The 21769-nt window shown below is 49.6% G+C and overlaps 1 protein-coding gene across 1 annotated transcript; it reads left to right on the top strand.

Annotated features, from left to right (window-relative positions):
* The first annotated feature begins 1982 nt into the window (after positions 1–1982).
* LOC309553458 (beta-1,3-galactosyltransferase 5-like) lies at positions 1983–14265 on the top strand. Its single transcript, XM_082254666.1, has 2 exons — positions 1983–2567; positions 13788–14265. Exons 1-2 carry the CDS (start codon positions 1985–1987, stop codon positions 14243–14245), a joined length of 1041 nt encoding a protein of 346 aa, XP_082110792.1. The 5' UTR covers positions 1983–1984; the 3' UTR covers positions 14246–14265.
* Positions 14266–21769: the final 7504 nt, after the last annotated feature.

Below are 21769 nucleotides of genomic sequence, written 5' to 3'. Positions count from 1 at the left end.
AGGCACTAATATGCCGCACTGATAGGTGGCACTGATGGGCACTGAGAGGTGGCACTGATGGGCACTGAGAGGTCGCACTGATGGATGGCACTGATGGGCACTGATGGGCACCAACAGGCAGCACTGATGGGCACTGATGGGCAGCACTGATGGACACTGATGGGCGACACTGATGGGCATCACTGATGGGCAGCACAGATGAGCAGGCACTGATGGGCACTGACTGGCAGCACTATGGGCACTGATTGTGGGCACTGATTCAGGGTACTGATGGGCATTGGTTGGGGTGACTTATGGGCACTTTTTTTTACTGTACTGTAATCAGTGCCCTGATTACCTTTTCTAAACTCCCCTTTGAGAAGGAGCCGCTAATCGGGTTTCCTCGCCACATAAACGGCACTTCCTCATTTACATGTGACTGGCTGTGATTGGACACAGCCGATCACATGGGTAAAGAGCCATGTCATTGGCTCTTTACCAAGATCGGGGTTGCACCGTGTTCTAGGAACAGCAAGAGCAATGGTCTCTCCACAGAGGTCCAACACATTCCCTACAAAGTGCAACCTATAGCTCTGCAATACGTAGCTTTCATGCTCCCTGCTAATAGGAGAACTCTAGCTCTGAAGTGTCAGACTTCTCCAGAGAGACCACTGCTTCCACACATAGAGCTTCTCTGTACCATGTTGGCAGGGGACAGGCCTTTCTACTCAAGCTGTGGCTATTTCTGAATAAACAACTGGAATGTATGGCTGATTTAAACTGAACATTAAACTGATTAACCACTTCAATACCAGAGCTTTTATCCCCTTTCTGCCCAGACCAATTTTCAGCTTTCAGCGCTGTCGCACTTTGAATAACAATTGCGCGGTCAACACTGTACCCATATGACATTGTTATATATTTTTTAAACAGATAGAGATTTCTTTTGGTGGTATTTAATCACCGCTGGGTTTTATATTTTTTGCTGAAAAAAGACTGAAAATTTTGAAAAATAAAATGTTTCTCTTAGCTTCTGTTAAACAATTTTGTAAATAAGTAATTCAGTGATGTGCGCTGATGAGGCTGCACTGATGGGCACAGATAGGCTGCACTGATGGGCACTAATGAGGCGGCACTGATGGGCACTGATGAGACAGCACCGAAGGTCACTAATGAGGAGGCATTAATATGCAGCACTGATGGGCACTGATATGCAGCACTGATAGGCGTCACTGATGGGCACTGATAGGGAGCACTGATAGGCATGCATAAGTTAAGTGGCACTGATGGGCACTAATAGGTGCCACTGATGGGCACTGATAGGCGGCACTGATATGCAGAACTGATGAGCACTGATAGGTGGCACTGATGGGCACTGATAGGTGGCATGGGTAGGTGGCACTGATGGGCACTGATTGGTGGCACTGATGGGCACTAACTGGCAGCACTGATGAGCAAACACTGATGGACACTGAAAGGCAGCACTGATTGGCACTGATAGGCGGCACTGATAATCAAGGCACTGATTATCTGTGCAGGTCCCCCAGGCCGCTGATCGGCTCTCCTCTCCTCACACTCTCTCAGTACGAGGAGAAGAGTGTGGATGACCGACATTTCCTTGTTTACATTAGACCAGCTGTGACTGGACACAGCTGATCTCATGAGTACAGAGCCACGTCATCAGCTCTTTACCGAGATCGGGGATGCGCCATGTTCCAAGGACACAGCATGCCACTGATCGCTGTGCTGCGTGCCCCCCTCAGGTGCGCAAGCGCAGCAAAAGTGAGACGACATCATATGACGCCGTCCCAGAACAGCCAAGACAGCCACCCACCCGCCGTCATTTGTCTATACCGCGGGCGAGAAATGTTGAAACCGCTTTTGAGAAAAATGTAAAAACAATAAAATAAAGAAAAAAATGAGGACACGTATGAATAAATAAAGCAAATTTGTGTTTTTATTAAATTATTTTATTAAAATTCTTGCTGTCTCTATCCAGGGCACAATGAGACATAAACGAATCCTCATAAGCGCCTCCTTGTTCTCCACTGTGACTTTTCTGATGACGAGATGGTTCACGGACACCAGAGACATTCCCCAAACAATGCGTTTTGCCTCAAAACCAGCTAGAACGCCGCTCCCCACAACAAGGCAGTCAGTAACCCTGTCCAATGGCGATTACACTTATCATCTGAACCTAACAAGTTTTGAGGAGGAATTCCCCTACCTACAGAGTTACAATTGCACACTCATCCAGGAGCCAAACCAAGAGAAAAAAGAAGCAACCAACCAAAAACTGCTGATCCTGGCGGTGAAATCCCAACCCAGTACGGGGGTAAGGAGGTCAGAACTGCGGAAGACATGGGCTAAAGAGAGAGAGATAAATGGGTACAAACTTAAACCGCTATTCTTGTTGGGAACGACGGATGTGAAAGGACAAATGGAAATCACCAAATATGAGAGCCAAGTGTACGGTGACATTCTACAATGGGACATGACTGAAGGACACCATAACTTGTCCTTGAAAGAACGGTGCTTTTTGGAGTGGTTGTATCTGAAGTTACCGCAAGTGGATTACGTTTTTAAAGGTATTAGAGGAGTGCCCAGACTAGACACACTAAAACATTTACATATTCTGAACAAGCACTTTAAAATAAGCTCGCATTCACTTCCATAAGTATGGGCATTGTGGAGAAATTCATCTTCAAAATTCACAACAGAGGCACTAAAAAATCTTAGCTATTTTGCTATAACTTTCTATGGAAGCAGAATGTTGGCAGCCTGCCAGTCCTGTACACCACTACTTTACATAGTTGGTATTTCCACTCTGTTATATAAAAACCAAACTTAGAATCTTTGTTACGACCTTTGAAGAACTTCACATTACAAGCAACTAGGGAGACCAGTGACAGCTTGTTTTGAATATCTTTTACTGCTTTTTAAATCGGACATTAAGTGCCCGTTCACATACGAGCGACGCTACTTCGCACCGCGACCTCGGAGGTCGCGGTGCGAGCAGCGCGCCGCGACCTCGGAGCGGCCGCCACGGACTTCATAACATTGAAGTCTATGGCGGTCGCCTCCTGGTCGCCCCAAAGAAGCTCAGGACCCTTTTTCTAAGTCGGAGCGACTTGTGTCGCTCCTATTAGAACGGGTCCGCAGCTTCCCTATGGGAGGCGACCTACAGCGACCTGTGAGGCGACCAGGTCGCCTCACAGGTCGCCCCAGTGTGAAAGGGGGCTAACTCTACCGAGCAACTAAAGTTCTTTAAACAACCCCCCCATATAAATTTACTATATGTATATTTTTTTCTTTTTTTTCTCTTTTGCTGGCCCTGCCCCATCCTGCAATTCTCGCTTTGGTGAGATTGATGTGTCCTGCTCACACAGCCTCCTGGGATTACCCGGCTTCATATCCCTGGAGGCTGCGGGAGTAGGAAACACAGCGCTCATAGGAGGAGCTGCGCACGTCATCGGGGGGCTTCCTGAACCCAGAACAGGCGGCTGGCTGAGGGGGACCAAGATGGCGCCTTAAGACCTGGCCCATGAGATCAAAGCAATGGAAAATGGCAGTGCAATGCTGGATCCACTGGGATCCACTGGGCAGGTGACCTATTAGACTATGGAGTGATTGTTTTCCAGGGGAGGAAATGGGTTTAGGCAGAATCCTTCCTACCCTACTCACATTACAATAACTAGGCTTGGATGGAATTGAAGTCACTGTGATATCATGTGTTCCTCCTGACCCAAAAAACACAAATCTTGGATGATATGTAAAGTTATTTAACTTTTTGTTCAAAGAGGAATCACCAATCCTAAGTAATTGAATGATCCCCGAGACTGCCTATACTGTATGTAACAAACAACAAATCATTGTTTTTTTGCACCAGACAATTAGAGCTGTGATCAGTCAGGCACCAGGTGTGTGTGAGGTCCTTTCTGCCTTGGCTATCTGTTGTGACTGTCTGCATCCTTCCAGATCCCTCTCTTTCTGTATGTCTGCGTCCTCTGACTTCCCCCATCCTACTCTGCATCTCCTCACCAACCCCTTCCTCTGCGATTGTGTCTCTGCATCTCCTCATCACCCCCATCCTATGTGACTGTGTCTCTGATTGTGTCTCTGCATCTCCTCACCACAACCATCCTATGTGACTGTGTCTCCGCATCTCCTCACCACCACCTTCCTATGTGATTGTGTCTCTGCATCTCCTCACCACCCCCATTCTATGTGACTGTGTCTCTGCATCTCCTCACCACCCCCATTCTATGTGGCTGTGTCTCCGCATCTCCTCACCACCACCTTCCTATGTGACTGTGTCTCTGCATCTCCTCACCACCACCTTCCTATGTGACTGTGTCTCTGCATCTCCTCACCACCACCATTCTATGTGATTGTGTCTCTGCATCTCCTCACCACCACCATTCTATGTGATTGTGTCTCTGCATCTCCTCACCACCACCATCCTATGTGGCTGTGTCTCTGCATCTCCTCACCACCCCCATCCTATGTGACTGTGTCTCTGCATCTCCTCACCACCACCATTCTATGTGATTGTGTCTCTGCATCTCCTCACCACCACCATCCTATGTGGCTGTGTCTCTGCATCTCCTCACCACCCCCATCCTATGTGACTGTGTCTCTGCATCTCCTCACCACCACAATCCTATGTGGCTGTGTCTCTGCATCTCCTCACCACCACCTTCCTATGTGACTGTGTCTCTGCATCTCCTCACCACCACAATCCTATGTGGCTGTGTCTCTGCATCTCCTCACCACCACCATCCTATGTGACTGTGTCTCTGCATCTCCTCACCACCACCATTCTATGTGATTGTGTCTCTGCATCTCCTCACCACCACCATTCTATGTGATTGTGTCTCTGCATCTCCTCACCACCCCCATCCTATGTGACTGTGTCTCTGCATCTCCTCACCACCACCATTCTATGTGATTGTGTCTCTGCATCTCCTCACCACCCCCATCCTATGTGACTGTGTCTCTGCATCTCCTCACCACCACCATCCTATGTGGCTGTGTCTCTGCATCTCCTCACCACCACCATTCTATGTGATTGTGTCTCTGCATCTCCTCACCACCCCCATCCTATGTGACTGTGTCTCTGCATCTCCTCACCACCACCATTCTATGTGACTGTGTCTCTGCATCTCCTCACCACCACCATTCTATGTGACTGTGTCTCTGCATCTCCTCACCACCCCCATTCTATGTGACTGTGTCTCCGCATCTCCTCACCACCACCTTCCTATGTGACTGTGTCTCTGCATCTCCTCACCACCACCTTCCTATGTGACTGTGTCTCTGCATCTCCTCACCACCCCCATTCTATGTGGCTGTGTCTCCGCATCTCCTCACCACCACCTTCCTATGTGACTGTGTCTCTGCATCTCCTCACCACCACCTTCCTATGTGACTGTGTCTCTGCATCTCCTCACCACCCCCATCCTATGTGACTGTGTCTCTGCATCTCCTCACCACCACCATTCTATGTGATTGTGTCTCTGCATCTCCTCACCACCACCATCCTATGTGGCTGTGTCTCTGCATCTCCTCACCACCCCCATCCTATGTGACTGTGTCTCTGCATCTCCTCACCACCACAATCCTATGTGGCTGTGTCTCTGCATCTCCTCACCACCACCATCCTATGTGACTGTGTCTCTGCATCTCCTCACCACCACCATTCTATGTGATTGTGTCTCTGCATCTCCTCACCACCACCATTCTATGTGATTGTGTCTCTGCATCTCCTCACCACCCCCATCCTATGTGACTGTGTCTCTGCATCTCCTCACCACCACCATTCTATGTGATTGTGTCTCTGCATCTCCTCACCACCCCCATCCTATGTGACTGTGTCTCTGCATCTCCTCACCACCACCATCCTATGTGGCTGTGTCTCTGCATCTCCTCACCACCACCATTCTATGTGATTGTGTCTCTGCATCTCCTCACCACCCCCATCCTATGTGACTGTGTCTCTGCATCTCCTCACCACCACCATTCTATGTGACTGTGTCTCTGCATCTCCTCACCACCACCATTCTATGTGATTGTGTCTCTGCATCTCCTCACCACCACCATTCTATGTGACTGTGTCTCTGCATCTCCTCACCACCCCCATTCTATGTGGCTGTGTCTCCGCATCTCCTCACCACCACCTTCCTATGTGACTGTGTCTCTGCATCTCCTCACCACCACCTTCCTATGTGACTGTGTCTCTGCATCTCCTCACCACCCCCATTCTATGTGGCTGTGTCTCCGCATCTCCTCACCACCACCTTCCTATGTGACTGTGTCTCTGCATCTCCTCACCACCCCCATCCTATGTGACTGTGTCTCTGCATCTCCTCACCACCACCATTCTATGTGATTGTGTCTCTGCATCTCCTCACCACCACCTTCCTATGTGACTGTGTCTCTGCATCTCCTCACCACCCCCATCCTATGTGACTGTGTCTCTGCATCTCCTCACCACCACCATTCTATGTGATTGTGTCTCTGCATCTCCTCACCACCACCATCCTATGTGGCTGTGTCTCTGCATCTCCTCACCACCCCCATCCTATGTGACTGTGTCTCTGCATCTCCTCACCACCACCATTCTATGTGATTGTGTCTCTGCATCTCCTCACCACCCCCATCCTATGTGGCTGTGTCTCCGCATCTCCTCACCACCCCCATTCTATGTGGCTGTGTCTCTGCATCTCCTCACCACCACCATCCTATGTGGCTGTGTCTCTGCATCTCCTCACCACCACCATCCTATGTGGCTGTGTCTCTGCATCTCCTCACCACCACCATCCTATGTGATTGTGTCTCTGCATCTCCTCACCACCACCTTCCTATGTGACTGTGTCTCTGCATCTCCTCACCACCCCCATTCTATGTGGCTGTGTCTCCGCATCTCCTCACCACCACCATTCTATGTGGCTGTGTCTCTGCATCTCCTCACCACCACCTTCCTAAGTGACTGTGTCTCTGCATCTCCTCACCACCCCCATTCTATGTGGCTGTGTCTCTGCATCTCCTCACCACCACCTTCCTATGTGGCTGTGTCTCTGCATCTCCTCACCACCACCATCCTATGTGACTGTGTCTCTGCATCTCCTCACCACCACCATCCTATGTGACTGTGTCTCTGCATCTCCCCACCACCCCCTTTCTATGTGGCTGTGTCTCTGCATCTCCTCACCACCACCATCCTATGTGATTGTGTCTCTGCATCTCCTCACCACCACCATCCTATGTGATTGTGTCTCTGCATCTCCTCACCACCACCATCCTATGTGACTGTGTCTCTGAATCTCATCACCACCCCCATTCTATGTGGCTGTGTCTCTGCATCTCCTCACCACCCCCATTCTATGGGACTGTGTCTCTGCATCTCCTCACCACCACCATCCTATGTGGCTGTGTCTCTGCATCTCCTCACCACCACCATCCTATGTGACTGTGTCTCTGCATCTCATCACCACCCCCATTCTATGTGGCTGTGTCTCTGCATCTCCTCACCACCACCATCCTATGTGATTGTGTCTCTGCATCTCCTCACCACCACCATCCTATGTGATTGTGTCTCTGCATCTCCTCACCACCACCATCCTATGTGACTGTGTCTCTGAATCTCATCACCACCCCCATTCTATGTGGCTGTGTCTCTGCATCTCCTCACCACCCCCATTCTATGGGACTGTGTCTCTGCATCTCCTCACCACCACCATCCTATGTGGCTGTGTCTCTGCATCTCCTCACCACCACCATCCTATGTGATTGTGTCTCTGCATCTCCTCACCACCCCCATTCTATGTAATTGTGTCTCTGCATCTCCTCACCACCACCATCCTATGTGACTGTGTCTCTGCATCTCCTCACCACCACCATCCTATGTGATTGTGTCTCTGCATCTCCTCACCACCACCATCCTATGTGACTGTGTCTCTGCATCTCCTCACCACCACCATCCTATGTGACTGTGTCTCTGCATCTCCTCACCACCACCATCCTATGTGACTGTGTCTCTGCATCTCATCACCACCCCCATTCTATGTGGCTGTGTCTCTGCATCTCCTCACCACCCCCATTCTATGGGACTGTGTCTCTGCATCTCCTCACCACCACCATCCTATGTGGCTGTGTCTCTGCATCTCCTCACCACCCCCATTCTATGTGACTGTGTCTCTGCATCTCCTCACCACCACCATCCTATGAGGCTGTGTCTCCGCATCTCCTCACCACCCCCATTCTATGTGGCTGTGTCTCTGCATCTCCTCACCACCACCATCCTATGTGATTGTGTCTCTGCATCTCCTCACCACCACCATCCTATGTGACTGTGTCTCTGCATCTCCTCACCACCGCCATTCTATGTAATTGTGTCTCTGCATCTCCTCACCACCGCCATTCTATGTAATTGTGTCTCTGCATCTCCTCACCACCACCATCCTATGTGATTGTGTCTCTGCATCTCCTCACCACCACCATCCTATGTGATTGTGTCTCTGCATCTCCTCACCACCACCATCCTATGTGATTGTGTCTCTGCATCTCCTCACCACCCCCATTCTATGTAATTGTGTCTCTGCATCTCCTCACCACCACCATCCTATGTGATTGTGTCTTTGCATCTCCTCAAAACCACCATTCTATGTGACTGTGTCTCTCCATCTCACCACAACCACCATCCTATGTGATTATGTATCTGCATCTCCTTACCACCCCAATCCTATGTGACTGTGTCTCTGCATCTCCTCACCACCACCATCCTATGTGACTGTGTCTCTGCATCTCCTCACCTGCCCTTCTGTGTCTCTGCAGCCTTTCACCCCTCTCCTCCTATGTGTTTCTATGTCTCTGCAGACTCTCACCCCTTCTCAACCCTCTCCTCTCCTGTGTGTCTATGTTTCTGCAGTCTCTCACCCCTCTCCTCTCCTGTGTGTCTATGTCTCTGCAACCTCTCCCGCCTCTCCTCTCCTGTGTGTCTATGTCTCTGCAGCCTCTCCCGCCTCTCCTCTCCTCTGTCTATGTCTCTGCAGCCTCTCACCCCTCTCCTCTCCTGTGTGTCTATATCTCTGCAGCCTCTCTCCCCTCTTCTGTGTGTCTATGTCTCTGCAGCCTCTCACTCCTCTCCTTTCCTGTGTGTCTATGTCTCTGCAGCCTCTCACCCCACTCCTCTCCTGTGTGTCTATGTCTCTGCAGTCTCTCATCCCTCTCCTTTCCTCTGTCTATGTCTCGGCAGCCTCTCACCCCCTCTCCTCTCCTGTGTGTCTATGTCTCTGCAGCCTCGCACCCCTCTCCTCTCCTGTGTGTCTATGTCTCTGCAGCCTCTCACCCCTCTCCTCTCCTGTGTGTCTATGTCTCTGCAGCCTCGCACCCCTCTCCTCTCCTGTGTGTCTATGTCTCTGCAGCCTCGCACCCCTCTCCTCTCCTGTGTGTCTATGTCTCTGCAGCCTCTCACCCCTCTCCTCTCCTGTGTGTCTATGTCTCTGCAGCCTCTCATCCCTCTCCTCTCCTGTGTGTCTATGTCTCTGCACCCTCTCACCCCCCTCCTCTCCTGTGTGTCTATGTCTCTGCAGCCTCTCTCCCCACTCCTCTCCGGTGTGTCTATGTCTCTGCAACCTCTCACTCCTCTCCTCTCCTGTGTGTCTATGTCTCTGCAACCTTTCACTCCTCTCCTCTCCTGTGTGTCTAAGTCTCTGCACCCTCTCACCCCCCTCCTCTCCTGTGTGTCTATGTCTCTGCAGCCTCTCACCCCTCTCCTCTCCTGTGTGTCTATGTCTCTGCAACCTCTCACCCCTCTCCTCTCCTGTGTGTCTATATCTCTGCAGCCTCTCACCCCTCTCCTCTCCTGTGTGTCTATGTCTCTACAGCCTCCCATCCCTCTCCTCTCCTGTGTGTCTATGTCTCTGCACCCTCTCACCCCCCTCCTCTCCTGTGTGTCTATGTCTCTGCAGCCTCTCACCCCTCTCCTCTCCTGTGTGTCTATGTCTCTGCAACCTCTCACCCCTCTCCTCTCCTGTGTGTCTATATCTCTGCAGCCTCTCACCCCTCTCCTCTCCTGTGTGTCTATGTCTCTACAGCCTCCCATCCCTCTCCTCTCCTGTGTGTCTATGTCTCTGCACCCTCTCACCCCCCTCCTCTCCTGTGTGTCTATGTCTCTGTAGCCTCTCTCACCTCTCCTCTCCTGTGTGTCTATGTCTCTGCAGCCTCTCATCCCTCTCCTCTCCTGTGTGTCTAAGTCTCTGCACCCTCTCACTCCTCTCCTCTCCTGTGTGTCTATGTCTCTGCAACCTCTCAACCCTCTCCTCTCCTGTGTGTCTATGTCTCTGCAGTCTCTCATCCCTCTCCTTTCCTCTGTCTATGTCTCGGCAGCCTCTCACCCCCTCTCCTCTCCTGTGTGTCTGTCTCTGCAGCCTCTCTCCCCTCTCCTCTCCTGTGTGTCTATGTCTCTGCAGCCTCGCACCCCTCTCCTCTCCTGTGTGTCTATGTCTCTGCAGCCTCTCACCCCTCTCCTCTCCTGTGTGTCTATGTCTCTACAGCCTCCCATCCCTCTCCTCTCCTGTGTGTCTATGTCTCTGCACCCTCTCACCCCCCTCCTCTCCTGTGTGTCTATGTCTCTGTAGCCTCTCTCACCTCTCCTCTCCTGTGTGTCTATGTCTCTGCAGCCTCTCACCCCTCTCCTCTCCTGTGTGTCTATGTCTCTGCAGCCTCTCTCCCCTCTCCTCTCCTGTGTGTCTATGTCTCTGCAACCTCTCAACCCTCTCCTCTCCTGTGTGTCTATGTCTCTGCAGTCTCTCATCCCTCTCCTTTCCTCTGTCTATGTCTCGGCAGCCTCTCACCCCCTCTCCTCTCCTGTGTGTCTGTCTCTGCAGCCTCTCTCCCCTCTCCTCTCCTGTGTGTCTATGTCTCTGCAGCCTCGCACCCCTCTCCTCTCCTGTGTGTCTATGTCTCTGCAGCCTCTCACCCCTCTCCTCTCCTGTGTGTCTATGTCTCTGCACCCTCTCACCCCCCTCTTCTCCTGTGTGTCTATGTCTCTGCAGCCTCTCTCCCCACTCCTCTCCGGTGTGTCTATGTCTCTGCAACCTCTCACTCCTCTCCTCTCCTGTGTGTCTATGTCTCTGCAACCTCTCACTCCTCTCCTCTCCTGTGTGTCTAAGTCTCTGCACCCTCTCACCCCCCTCCTCTCCTGTGTGTCTAAGTCTCTGCACCCTCTCACCCCCCTCCTCTCCTGTGTGTCTATGTCTCTGCAGCCTCTCACCCCTCTCCTCTCCTGTGTGTCTATGTCTCTGCAACCTCTCACCCCTCTCCTCTCCTGTGTGTCTATATCTCTGCAGCCTCTCACCCCTCTCCTCTCCTGTGTGTCTATGTCTCTACAGCCTCCCATCCCTCTCCTCTCCTGTGTGTCTATGTCTCTGCACCCTCTCACCCCCCTCCTCTCCTGTGTGTCTATGTCTCTGCAGCCTCTCACCCCTCTCCTCTCCTGTGTGTCTATGTCTCTGCAACCTCTCACCCCTCTCCTCTCCTGTGTGTCTATATCTCTGCAGCCTCTCACCCCTCTCCTCTCCTGTGTGTCTATGTCTCTACAGCCTCCCATCCCTCTCCTCTCCTGTGTGTCTATGTCTCTGCACCCTCTCACCCCCCTCCTCTCCTGTGTGTCTATGTCTCTGTAGCCTCTCTCACCTCTCCTCTCCTGTGTGTCTATGTCTCTGCAGCCTCTCACCCCTCTCCTCTCCTGTGTGTCTATGTCTCTGCAGCCTCTCATCCCTCTCCTCTCCTGTGTGTCTAAGTCTCTGCACCCTCTCACTCCTCTCCTCTCCTGTGTGTCTATGTCTCTGCAACCTCTCAACCCTCTCCTCTCCTGTGTGTCTATGTCTCTGCAGTCTCTCATCCCTCTCCTTTCCTCTGTCTATGTCTCGGCAGCCTCTCACCCCCTCTCCTCTCCTGTGTGTCTGTCTCTGCAGCCTCTCTCCCCTCTCCTCTCCTGTGTGTCTATGTCTCTGCAGCCTCGCACCCCTCTCCTCTCCTGTGTGTCTATGTCTCTGCAGCCTCTCACCCCTCTCCTCTCCTGTGTGTCTATGTCTCTGCAGCCTCTCATCCCTCTCCTCTCCTGTGTGTCTATGTCTCTGCAGCCTCTCACCCCTCTCCTCTCCTGTGTGTCTATGTCTCTACAGCCTCCCATCCCTCTCCTCTCCTGTGTGTCTATGTCTCTGCACCCTCTCACCCCCCTCCTCTCCTGTGTGTCTATGTCTCTGTAGCCTCTCTCACCTCTCCTCTCCTGTGTGTCTATGTCTCTGCAGCCTCTCACCCCTCTCCTCTCCTGTGTGTCTATGTCTCTGCAGCCTCTCATCCCTCTCCTCTCCTGTGTGTCTAAGTCTCTGCACCCTCTCACTCCTCTCCTCTCCTGTGTGTCTATGTCTCTGCAACCTCTCAACCCTCTCCTCTCCTGTGTGTCTATGTCTCTGCAGTCTCTCATCCCTCTCCTTTCCTCTGTCTATGTCTCGGCAGCCTCTCACCCCCTCTCCTCTCCTGTGTGTCTGTCTCTGCAGCCTCTCTCCCCTCTCCTCTCCTGTGTGTCTATGTCTCTGCAGCCTCGCACCCCTCTCCTCTCCTGTGTGTCTATGTCTCTGCAGCCTCTCACCCCTCTCCTCCCCTGTGTGTCTATGTCTCTGCACCATCTCACCCCCCTCCTCTCCTGTGTGTCTATGTCTCTGCAGCCTCTCTCCCCACTCCTCTCCGGTGTGTCTATGTCTCTGCAACCTCTCACTCCTCTCCTCTCCGGTGTGTCTATGTCTCTGCAACCTCTCACTCCTCTCCTCTCCTGTGTGTCTATGTCTCTGCAACCTCTCACTCCTCTCCTCTCCTGTGTGTCTAAGTCTCTGCACCCTCTCACCCCCCTCCTCTCCTGTGTGTCTAAGTCTCTGCACCCTCTCACCCCCCTCCTCTCCTGTGTGTCTATGTCTCTGCAGCCTCTCACCCCTCTCCTCTCCTGTGTGTCTATATCTCTGCAACCTCTCACTCCTCTCCTCCTCTGTGTTTCTATGTCTCTGCAGCCTCTCACCCCTCTCCTCTCCTGTGTGTCTATGTCTCTGCAGCCTCTCCACCCTCTCCTTTCCTCTCCTGTGTGTCTAAGTCTCTGCACCCTCTCACCCCTCTCCTCTCCTGTGTGTCTATGTCTCTGCAGCCTCTCACCCCTCTCCTCTCCTGTGTGTCTATGTCTCTGCAACCTCTCACCCCTCTCCTCTCCTGTGTGTCTATGTCTCTGCAGTCTCTCCCCCCCTCTCCTCTCCTGTGTGTCTATGTCTCTACAGCCTCCCATCCCTCTCCTCTCCTGTGTGTCTATGTCTCTGCACCCTCTCACCCCCCTCCTCTCCTGTGTGTCTATGTCTCTGCAGCCTCTCACCCCTCTCCTCTCCTGTGTGTCTATGTCTCTGCAACCTCTCACCCCTCTCCTCTCCTGTGTGTCTATGTCTCTGCAGCCTCTCACCCCTCTCCTCTCCTGTGTGTCTATGTCTCTACAGCCTCCCATCCCTCTCCTCTCCTATGTGTCTATGTCTCTGCACCCTCTCACCCCCCTCCTCTCCTGTGTGTCTATGTCTCTGCAGCCTCTCACTCCTCTCCAGATAGATAGATAGATAGATAGATAGATAGATAGATAGATAGATAGATAGATAGATAGATAGATAGATAGATAGATAGATAGATAGATAGATAGATAGATAGATAGATAGATAGATAGATAGATAGAAAATATATATGAATAGTGATCTTCATACAACTTTTTTTCCCTACAGTTGACGATGATGAATTTGTGAATCCAGACGTGATTGTTCAGTATATTACAGAAAATGGATCCCCAAATACAATTCATGGTTATCACCAGCATAGGCCGCCTGTCATGCGTCATACCAAATACAGCATCACAAAGACACTGTACCCACAGGAACATTATCCAGGTTTTATCTCTGGTGGAGGTTTTCTGTTCCCCGGAGCCTCAGTGAAGGACCTGTACAATGCCTCCTTGCTACTCCCTGTTTTCCCATTGGACGACGTATATTTTGGATTTCTCACTGTGGCGGCCAATCTAACCTTTCGACATGACAGTCGCTTCTACGTGAAAGGATTAAAGTACGATGTGTGTAGGTACAAAGAAGCACTGGTGGTCCATGGTGTTAATGAAGCGAACATGGCGTGGGTATGGCAGGAAGTACAGACCAGGGAATGCCCTACGGTCAACGTCACGTCAGGCTAATTGACAGATGTACAGACAAAGAGCTTCCACAAATAGAGAAAAAAGTAATTTCTCAATACAAGGACTAAAAACACATCTGCCGATGTTGGAGGCTAAATAATGGGTCTATTTTTTAGAATATTATATATGGAAAGGCAATTCGGAAAGTCCTTATGAGCCCCATATTGTGGCATTATTATTGCACTTTTTTTTAAAGGAGATAGTTGACTGAGCAAGCTGGGTGTCCAATATTGAGGTGCTTTGTTGGATAAGATCTCTAAATGACATGGGTACTGTACCCAGGGCTATTTACATTTTTCACAACTATCACAATTTTTTTAAATTATATGTTTAAATGTATTATTCTATTCATTGTATTAAAAAAAGAAAAGAAACTAAATTGGTTTAGACTCGTAGATGGTAATTAGGTTGTAAATGGTGGTGGTGAGGTATGGAGTTCTCCATTATTCTGTAGGGGTGCTTGGCTTGCTCATCTTTATGTGCAATGTGGTTGAATTCTTTTTTTGAGCTTCTTCCAATGTCCATGTGACATCTCTGTTTAGGGCTCATCCATGAGACATCTCTGTTTAGGGCTCATCCATGAGACATCTCTGCCTAGGGCAATATCCATGTGACATCTCTGTTTAGGGCTCATCCATGAGACATCTCTGCCTAGGGCAATATCCATGTGACATCTCTGTTTAGGGCAATGTCAATGTGACATCTCTGTTTAGGGCAATGTCAATGTGACATCTCTGTTTAGGGCAATGTCAATGTGACATCTCTGTTTAGGGCTCTTCCATGAGACATCTCTGCTTGAGGCAATGTCCATGTGACATCTCTGTTTAAGGCTCATCCGTGTGATATCTCTGTTTAGGGCTCATCCATGAGACATCTCTGCCTAGGGCAATATCCATGTGACATCTCTGTTTAGGGCAATGTCAATGTGACATCTCTGTTTAGGGCAATGTCAATGTGACATCTCTGTTTAGGGCAATGTCAATGTGACATCTCTGTTTAGGGCTCTTCCATGAGACATCTCTGCTTGAGGCAATGTCCATGTGACATCTCTGTTTAAGGCTCATCCGTGTGATATCTCTGTTTAGGGCTCATCCATGAGACATCTCTGCCTAGGGCAATATCCATGTGAAATCTCTGTTTAGGGCTCTTTCATGAGACATCTCTGCTTGAGGCAATGTCCATGTGACATCTCTGTTTAGGGCTCATCCATGTGACATCTCTGCTTAGGGCAATTTCCATGGGACATCTCTGCTTAGGGCAATGTCCGTGTAACATCTCTGCTTAGGGCAATGTCCATGTAACATCTCTGTTTAGGGCTCATCCATATGACATCTCTGCTTAAGGCAATGCCCATGTGACCTCTCTGTTTAGTGCTAATTCATGTGACATCTCTACTTAGGGCAATGTCCATGTGACATCTATGTTTAGGGCAATGTCCATGCAACATCTCTGTTTAGTGCTAATTCATGTGACATCTCTACTTAGGGCAATGTCCATGTGACATCTCTGTTTAGGGCAATGTCCATGCAATATCTCTGTTTAAGGCTCATCCATGTGACACCTCTGCATAGGACAATGTCCATGTGACATCTCTGTTTAGGGCAATGCCCATGTGACATCTCTGTTTAGGGCAATGCCCATGTGACATCTCTGTTTAGGGCAATGACCATGTGGCATCTCTGTTTATGGCAATGCCCATGTGGCATCTCTGTTTAGGGCAATGTCAATGTGACATATCTGTTTAGGGCTCATCCATGTGACATCTCTGCTTGAGGCAATGTCCATGTGACATCTCTGTTTAGGGCAATGTCCATGTAACATCTCTGTTTAGGGCTCATCCATGTGACACCTCTGCACAGGACAATGTCCATGTGACATCTCTGCTTGAGGCAATGTCCATGTGACATCTCTCTTTAGGGCAATGTCCATGTAACATCTCTGTTTAGGGCTCATCCATGTGACACCTCTGCATAGGACAATGTCCATGTGACATCTCTGTTTAGGGCAATGCCCATGTGGCATCTCTGTTTAGGGCAATGTCAATGTGACATATCTGTTTAGGGCTCATCCATGTGACATCTCTGCTTGAGGCAATGTCCATGTGACATATCTGTTTAGGGCTCATCCATGTGACATCTCTGCTTAGGGCAATGTCCATGTGAACTCTCTGTTTAGAGCAATGTCCATGTGACATCTCTGTTTAGGGCTACTCCATGTGACATCTTGGAGGGAGAAGAACCCTGCTAGCTGTCACATGGCCTCCACCCGCTTGGCCATGTCATTGATTGAAAGGGCTCTGGGCATGGGAAATTACAAGGTCCGGCAGCGTTTTCAGCTGTCAGCTTGTAGTTTTCAATGATCTAGCACGGTGTTGTGGAGACCCATGGGAGTTCATTCATACTTCCTGTCATATTGTATCTGCTTACCCATAGGGCATGTATAGGCGAGCAGATACACTGGCAGATCTGCTGGAGACCAGCATGGCACCATCTGCTGATCCCCAGTGCAATGCTTCACAGGCTCCAAAAAAAATAAATAAATACCAGATCCAGTATATTTCCTATAGTTTGTAGATGCTATAACTTTTACATAAACCAATTAAAGTATAACTGAAGGCAAAACTTTTTTTTATTTTCTAGTTGGTGTGGTATAGTGGTGAAACAAAATCTGAACAGAGAAGCCCCTTGAGAGGGGACATGATATCAATGTACAAATACCGTACTGGTGACCAGTGCTGTATTTTGGCTTAGGCCAACAAGGCCCAGGCCTAGGGCGGCACTTTGCAGGGGGGCAGGAAAAAAGCCACCCCCCCTCCACCCGAGACTCTATTGGCCACTGGTTGCTAGAGACCTGCCTCTCTCACCCCCCTCTCACTCACCCCCTCTCTCGAATCCCCCTCTCTCTCTCACCCCTCCTCTCTCTCCCACTCCCTCTCTCTTTCTCTCTCATCCCCCTCTCTCTCACCCCGCTCCCACTCTCACCCCCCCTCCCTCTCTCCATCCCCTTTCTCTCATCTCCCCTCTATCACTCTTTGATTCCCCCCTTCTCTCTCTCTCCCACCTCCTCTCACCCCCCCCCCCCTCTCGTGAGATCTCAGGGGTTCATGCTGGGACTTGTAGTCCTTCAATTTTGGAGGGAGTCACATCCGTTAAAAAAGGAGTGGGGCAACTTTATATAGGTGTGGGGGGGGGGGGGGCGCCCAATTTTAGTCTTGCCTAGGGCAACACAAAACCAAAATACACCACTGCTGGTGACCCTAGCATAAAGGAACAAACTTTTCAGCGAAAGGAAATATAAAAAGACTTGTGGCCACTGACTAAATTAAGAAGAGAAGCAGGTTAACCTTAAACTGTGTAACGAGTTCTTTACTTATCAGAGCAGTAAGGATGTGGAATTCTCTTCCGCAAGCAGTGGTATCAGCAGGGAGCATCGATAGTTTAAAAAAACTATTAGATGGGCACCTTAGAGACCACAACATACAGGGGTATACAATGTACTATTGACCTAAACACACACACACACATCATAGGTTGAACTGGATGGACTGGTGTCTTTTTTTCAACCTCACCAACTATGTAACCCTCCCTTGCTCTATCCAAAATTAAAGACCAGTTTTAGTATGGAGCCCAGAAGTCGGGCAAGGTGTTTTCTTGTCCAGAACTTTTTGACAACATTGGGGGGGCATCAAACAGATGTTAGTGGTGCCCAAGCGCTTTAAATGGCGTTACCCCTTCGCGAATGCGGTTTCCACTAAGTGGACCATACCACCTAAGGTGGATCATCCAGTTTCCAGACTGAACAAGTCTACGGTAGTTCCGTTCCCCGGCTTTTACTGATCCTGTGGATAGACGGATTGAGTCTCTGTCCCGCCATTTACATGTGTTTGCGGGCTCCATACACTTATTGGGATTTTTTTTTTGTAACAGAATACATTTTGGCCTAAATTTATGAATACATTTTATTTTATTTTTATTTTTTTCATTTTATTGGATATGTTTTCTAGCAGAAAGTATAAAATATAGTTTTTTTTTTTTTTTTTTCAAAATTGTTGGTCTTTTTTCGGGTATGTAATAAAAAACAAAAACCTAGAGGTGATCAAAAACCACCAAAAGAAAGTTCTATATGTGTAAAAAAATGATATAAAATGTATTTGGGTACAGAATTGCATGACTGCACAATTGTCAGTTAAAGTAACGCAGTGCTGAATAGCTCAAAATGGCCTGGTCATTAAGGGGGTAAAAACCTTCCTGAGATCAGGTGAACATATTAAAAAAAACATATTTCTGCCTAGAATTACCATACCAGCGTTGATACTGCCATGTTACTTATTTATTCTCAATGTCTAGAGCAGTGTTTCTCAACCTTTTTTCAGTTGAGGCACCCTTTAACATGATGGACAGTTTCGGGGCACCCCCTTCTAAAATGTAAAAAATGATTCTCAGTGGCTACTTGGTATGTAGCAGGCGGTGGGGGTTCACTGGCCACACATTAAGAGCTCCTGGTCGGCAAAGAACACAAAAATGAGGACCACTTGCAGTCGAATTTGCCTGTTTTGGAGGAGCCAGTAGATTTGAGTTTGAGGGCTTCCCTGGCATGAAGTTGCTGCAGTCCCAGAATCACCTCCGCCAAAGTGGGGGGGGGGGGGTAGTTTGTATCCATTTGGCCAGGATCGCTCTCCTGGCCACCATGCAGGGCCGGTGCTTCCACTAGGGAAACTAGGCAGCCGCCTAGGGCGCATTGCCACCTAGGGGCACAGCTACGAGTCGGCACTCTCTCACCATCATAAATGATCCTTGTGAGCTGAGGGGAGGGATGGCAGTGGGGGAGGAAGAAGGGACAGAGGAAGATGCCAGGTGTCTTGGGCAGTGGCGGAACTACCAGGCCCTGGCTTTCCACCACTGTTGGGGGGGGGGGGGCACAAGCAGTTGGTCTTGCCTAGGGCGTAAAATAGTCTAGCAATGGCCCTGCCACCATGTAACATGTTGTTAGCCAGGATTTGTGATGTTTGAGGATAAGGCATTGGCCCCTGGCAAGTTTGTTGAGAAGCATATCCAGGTTTCCGAACGGGAGTGGGTAAGAATCTCCATGGGGGGGCCAGTCCCGAGACGGCAGCCACATAGGACTCAACTGAGGACCAAAAAGTGGAGATATACGGGCAGGACCAGAGTCTACGGGCAAGGGAAGGTTTGGGAGTTGAGCAAAGTGGGCAGCAAGTTGAGTGTTTGTAAAAATTATTCTAATAGTTTTACATAATACATCAACATCCACACATGTAGGACACCCAACTTTAGAGGTGATTTATTCTTCCAAATCCAAGACACTTGTGCACACCGGTATTGACTAGTATTCCAATGTTTCTCTTCTCCCTCAGTTTTTCTCCATCACTCAGCTAATGTGACCCCAACACTGAAAGAGCGGGGCAGGGTATGGTCATTGGTTGTTAGGACGTCGGCGGCTAGAAGGTCGTAGTGGTGCCCAATGAAAGCTTGTGGCTTTGTGTAACTAAAAGGCAGACTTCATCCATCTGCTGGCTTGTTGTTCAATTTTGGGGCAATTTTTAGGCATTTTTCCAAGGCACGCCTGAAGAAGCCTCAAGGCACCCCTGAAGAAGCCTCAAGGCACCCAAGGGTGCCTGGTTACTCTGGTTGAAAAAGGCTGGTCTAGAGCTCCCAACTATTGACAGTAAGTACATTGGCCCCTGCACTGTTTTTTAATTTTCTTAAGTACTGATACTGTTCTGCTCTAAAATGTGACTATTTATAAAAAGATGTTTCGTTATAATTAGGTACAGAATGTATGTGATTGATTACATTATTTCAACTGTTGTGGATTCCAATAAAGATTATATTTTTCTATAAATAGCTCCGTGAATCATTGTTAGTAATTTGTCTTTTTAATAAAGCAGAACTTCAACCTAAATATAACAATGGTATTTAAATCTGACCTCCAGTACAGGCTCCTTTCCTGCAAATTACTTACTCACCTTACTTACTTAGAATCACCTAGATCAGTGGTCTCCAAACTGTGGCCTGGGGTCCCCTCAAAATAACTCAATACACAGCCATTAACCACTTGCCGACCGCCCACAGTATATTTACTGCGGCAGTAAGCCCCTCCTGGGCAAAGCGCCGTAGTACCCCGGCGGCGCGCTCCCACCCCCGCTCGTTCCCCTGCATCCCCGCGCGTGTGACCGGCGGACCTGATGTTACGTGACTCGTTAGAAAAAAATCGCACAGGTGATCAAATACCAAATACCGCCAAAGAAAGCTCTGTTTGTGGGAAAAAAAGGATGTCAAATTCGTTTAGGTACAGCGTCGCACGACCGCGCAATTGTCCGTTAAAGTCACGCAGTGCCGAATCGCAAAATACCCCCTGGTCAGGAAGGGGGTAAAATCTTCCGGGGCTTAAGTGGTTAATGGCTGTGTGTTGAGTTATTTTGAGGGGACAGCAAATTTACACTGTTATACAAGCTGTACACTCACTACTTTACATTGTAGCAAAGTGTCATTTCTTCAGTGTTGTCACATGAAAAGATAGAATAAAATATTTACAAAAATGTGAGGGGTGTACTCAGTGGTGGGATTCAAAAATTTTAGTAACCAGTTCCGACTTTCCCAGCAGAATGACCAGCGTGCCCCCTTTCAATGCACAGTGACCAGCGTTCCCCCTTTTAATGCAGAGAGACCAGCGTGCCCCCCTTTCAATGCACAGTGACCAGCGTGCCCCCCTTTCAATGCACAGTGACCAGTGTACATGCCCCCTTCAATGCACAGTGACCAGAGTGCCCCCTTTCAATGCAGAGAGACCAGCGTGCCCCCTTTCAATGCAGTGACCAGTGTACATGCCCCCTTTAATGCACAGTGACCAGCGTGCCCCCCTTTCAATGCAGAGAGACCAGCGTGCCCCTTTCAATGCAGTGACCAGTGTACATGCCCCCTTTAATGCACAGTGACCAGCGTGCCCCCCTTTCAATGCAGAGAGACCAGCGTGCCCCCCTTTCAATGCACAGTGACCACAGCATTGCCCCCAATGATTGCAGAGTGCCAGCCACAGCATTGCCCCCAATGATTGCAGAGTGCCAGCCACAGCATTGCCCCCAATGATTGCAGAGTGTCAGCCACAGCATTGCCCCCAATGATTGCAGAGTGTCAGCCACAGCATTGCTCCCAAATTGCAGAGTGCCAGCCACAGCATTGCCCCCAATGATTGCAGAGTGCCAGCCACAGCATTGCCCCCAATGATTGCAGAGTGCCAGCCACAGCATTGCCCCCAATGATTGCAGAGTGCCAGCCACAGCATTGCTCCCAAATTGCAGAGTGCCAGCCACAGCATTGCCCCCAATGATTGCAGAGTGCCAGCCACAGCATTGCTCCCAAATTGCAGAGTGCCAGCCACAGCATTGCCCCCAATGATTGCAGAGTGCCAGCCACAGCATTGCCCCCAATGATTGCAGAGTGCCAGCCACAGCATTGCCCCCAATGATTGCAGAGTGCCAGCCACAGCATTGCCCCCAATGATTGCAGA

This window comes from Pelophylax lessonae (assembly GCF_965119305.1).
Source record: "Pelophylax lessonae genome assembly, chromosome: 4".
NCBI lineage: Eukaryota > Metazoa > Chordata > Amphibia > Anura > Ranidae > Pelophylax > Pelophylax lessonae.
The sequence above is the reverse complement of the archived record's forward strand: the minus strand, read 5'-3'. Positions and strand labels throughout refer to the sequence as shown.